The sequence below is a fragment of the Bactrocera latifrons genome, unplaced genomic scaffold (genome assembly GCF_001853355.1).
Source record: "Bactrocera latifrons isolate USDA-ARS-PBARC rearing strain unplaced genomic scaffold, ASM185335v1 scaffold_1318, whole genome shotgun sequence".
Taxonomy (NCBI): Eukaryota; Metazoa; Arthropoda; class Insecta; order Diptera; family Tephritidae; genus Bactrocera; species Bactrocera latifrons.
In genome coordinates, this window is record NW_017534762.1 from 29,777 (window position 1) to 33,432 (window position 3,656).

General features: G+C 34.8%; 1 protein-coding gene across 1 annotated transcript; it reads right to left on the reverse strand.

The window, feature by feature from the left end:
- Nucleotides 1–752: 752 nt before the first annotated feature.
- On the reverse strand, nt 753–1,155 carry LOC108965030 (the record flags this gene model as incomplete). The annotated part of the gene is made up of 1 exon (XM_018927192.1): nt 753–1,155. A coding segment is annotated over exon 1 (403 nt), but the record flags the coding sequence as incomplete, so codon positions are not given.
- Between the last annotated feature and the right edge of the window lie 2,501 nt (nt 1,156–3,656).

Sequence of the window (3,656 nt, forward strand, 5' to 3'; positions counted from 1 at the left end):
AGTAGAATAATCGGTGATCAAATTTTCAATCGAAGATTGTGTGGTGGCATTCCTGATATGTCTAAAGAATTTAAAAATTCAATTGGGAAATTCACTTCTTTAAGTGATATTAAATTAAATCACCTGGTAATAATTGTTGTATCTGGTAGTTAATCAGATCAACATCAACATTTTTCGCTGCTAAAATTGCACGATTACTAAACCAGTCATGATTTAAATAGTTATTTAGTATATCTGGGAAGACACTCTAATTCAGTTCATTTTTAGTTTGAACAACAGTACAGAAATTATCTGGCAATCTAATATGTTGAGTATCTTGATTAAATTCTATTTCACTGTTTCCAAGATCCAGTAATTGTTTAGAAAATTCTTGTGCTGTTGGATCATTTTGGAGTTGTACTCGCATGTTTTTTGTCAGTCTGAGTGTTTCCAATATTTCTTCATAACATTTACCAACAATAAACGCAGAAAAAAGCGTTCATTTTGTTTTGGATGTACAGTATAAAGTCGTCCCAGTGTCTTAGCTTTAAATATGCCTGCAATTGGAGGGTGTCGTTCTCCCATTTTCGGTGGATCCCATTGTTTAGCTGACGTGTCCCATGTAAAATACCATGGAATATCAGTGTATAATAGTGTTTTTGCGAATTGACCATACATATCAGTGTTTTGACAAAAAGTGAAAAAATCGGTTAGTGTCATTTTTGGTGGTTCACATGCTCTTTGGAGAATATTTTCTTCCGTGAAATACACACATTGTCCATTTTCAAGAAGCACTGCAAGATGTTGGATAGCAGGTTCTCTGTGGTGTATGGGGAAGCTAAGTATGCGCCAGATAGCTTCATTGCTATTTATATTTTGTACTCCAAATACGGCCAAATCAGTGCCCTTATGAACGTACTTGTAAATATACTTGATGGATTTGACAGAACTGCAAAGATCAACATTAATATGAGCCTTGTACGTTTCGGAGAGTAGTGGTGAATATGGTACTACCCATTGATTGTCACTTTCTAATTGGTTATTTATCAGCGGTTCATTATCAGCGTTTCTGCGACGAAACAATGGATAACCATCAATATCAGTAATGGCATCATTTGTGGATTTCTTAGGAAAATTTTTCTTACATTTACCATTTTCCATGCATGGTGATGTCATGTTAAACGTTCCACACAGTGCATGAATCGTATGACTTGTAACAATATAAAATAATTCTTGATCAATTGAAGAATCTGGAATTTCGGCTGAAATAATTTGATCAAATTTTATCTTCAAGTCACATTAAAATGTGAGCATGAGGTATGCCTCGTTTCTGCCACTAAATTGAATATCACCAACAACACCTGGATTTCCTCCCAAATTGGATTACACGTAAATGTTATAAATAAATCTGGACGACCGTAATGACGTACATTAGTCCTTGCATCCTGTATATATTCTTACATATTTCGTGGGCTACCTATGTAGCTGGAATAAAATAATAGCAGTGTGGATTTCATTTGTGTTTAAATTGCCATCGACGTTTCCAACAATAGCATCTCGTAAGTGAATGTAATTCTCTGATCGTAGTTCAGCTTGGTTAAACCGAATTAATCGCAAATGTTCGCTTTCAATTTTAGCAAACATATCCACAACGTATTGATGATACAATTGACGATGTCGAAAGATATAGTTGTCTTGATTGTGTCTAATCATTAATCGATACGACTAAGTTTTATACTATCTAATTTTTATACTATCTTTTATACTAACTCTTTTATTTAATTCATTACCATTGACTGGATCATACTGTTTAATGTTGATATAATATCCATCTTGTCCTTGCCAGAATATCAGTGGAGTGCTTCGTACGAACTGTGTAAATCTGCAATTCTACTTACTGAATTATCTCGGCGTGTAATTTTTATGGATCTGTTATCAACTGGATCACCGACCATAATAATAGCAACTTCGTCAACGGTTGGTGCATCGAATCTGCCGGCGTGTTCTCCCACAGGCACTTTGTCCGCTTTAATGACAATTTTATAATTGTCACTTTTTAATTGTAGTGACACTCTTTTAAACAATTGAACCAATTGATTTTTGCTCTCCAAAAATAATTCTAACGACAATATAATTGCTCTCTCTTCTGCTTGTTCAATAAAATTATACTGGCATCGAGTTCTTACACGGTCTTCGCAATTGCCCATAAAATAAATCTGAAGAAAATTTTGGATATTCATTTGGCATCTTCATCAATGATCCAATTTTATGGTATACCTGGCCTTGAATTTTGAATGTTGTTTCAAAATTACGACCATCAGATGACAAATCACAAACTTGGGATGCTCCAAACGACGTTATTTGGAAACACGAATTGAATTTTCGTGTCTTACGCAAAAATAATTTTGATTCATTTGAAATGCCCGAAAGAAGGGATTTCAAAGGTTCAGGTGGAGTAGGGAGTGGTGGCAATACAACTTTTCCTGAAGCGCAACACATGCCGGGTGTTTCATTGTGAAATTTTAACGCCTGACAATAATTGCACATTTTGTCCATCGCACCAATAGTGACTTTAGAATCAGCCCAGTAATTGATGTCTGGTTCGTAATTAAATACAAGACGAACAAATGATCGACGTGTTACTGCGCGGTTAGTCCGATGATTTTCTCGGTTTTGTTCTCTAAATGATTCTATGTGTTGTTGACGTGCCACCCTGGCTCTCAATGCATTTTCTTGTCGACGATTATCACGCTGTTCTCGTGATTCTCGTGCACGAATTTCAGCTGTGCGAATTCTTTGAGCTGTATTTCTTTCTGCTCTCTGTTCGACTGATTCATGAGCTCTTTTAACACGTGCACGTCGAGTCTCTTTGCTACGGGCGTTAAGGTTAGATTTTTGGGGTGGCATTTTACTAAAAATAGTAATTGAATTTTTAATGTGAATGAATTTCACTGTTCTCTGATTTTTTAGATTACATATTTGGTTGTATTTATGTAAATGTAAAATAGAAGTAAAACAACCTGGTAATTATTAAGATTTGAATTAGTTCGGATAAAAATTAAAGTTAATTGAGAATTTCCACCTGTGTGTTCCAGCACCGGTTAGCAAATAAACCGCTGTAGAATTTGAAATTCTGAATTTCAGTTAAACTTAWTGTAGTTGGTGCTTTTGTTGTGGGTTGCTTTACAATTGGAGAAATAATACCAGCTAAGTTTAAGTTTTTCTTGTTTGTTTTGCAATGATGAGGGAGCAATAAAAAAATAAATGTAAAACAGTACAGTCAAAACCAGTATTTTTATAAATCAGCTAAAATATATTGCTTTTTTAACTAGCAATGTTGCTAAAATGTATTCTAAGAACCCGTGGGTTATCATATGCAAACATCTTATCCTTAGTAATGTTTTGTGTTATTGTCTGTTGAATGCTATTATTTTGCATGACAATGCATTTTAAGTATGTGTGTCTGTTTCTGTATATATGTATGTACATATTTATTTATTTTATTTAACCAGAGTAAATACATACAATACAAAAAGTAATCCAGCAGAGGAAACATAGCTTCCTGTTCGCTGGTCCGGTACAAAATAACTTAAGTACTAATAAACGAACGATAGCAGACTTAGTGGTCCCACCTCCCCCCAGCAGTGCTAATAGATGAGGTAGGCACCAGGAAGTCT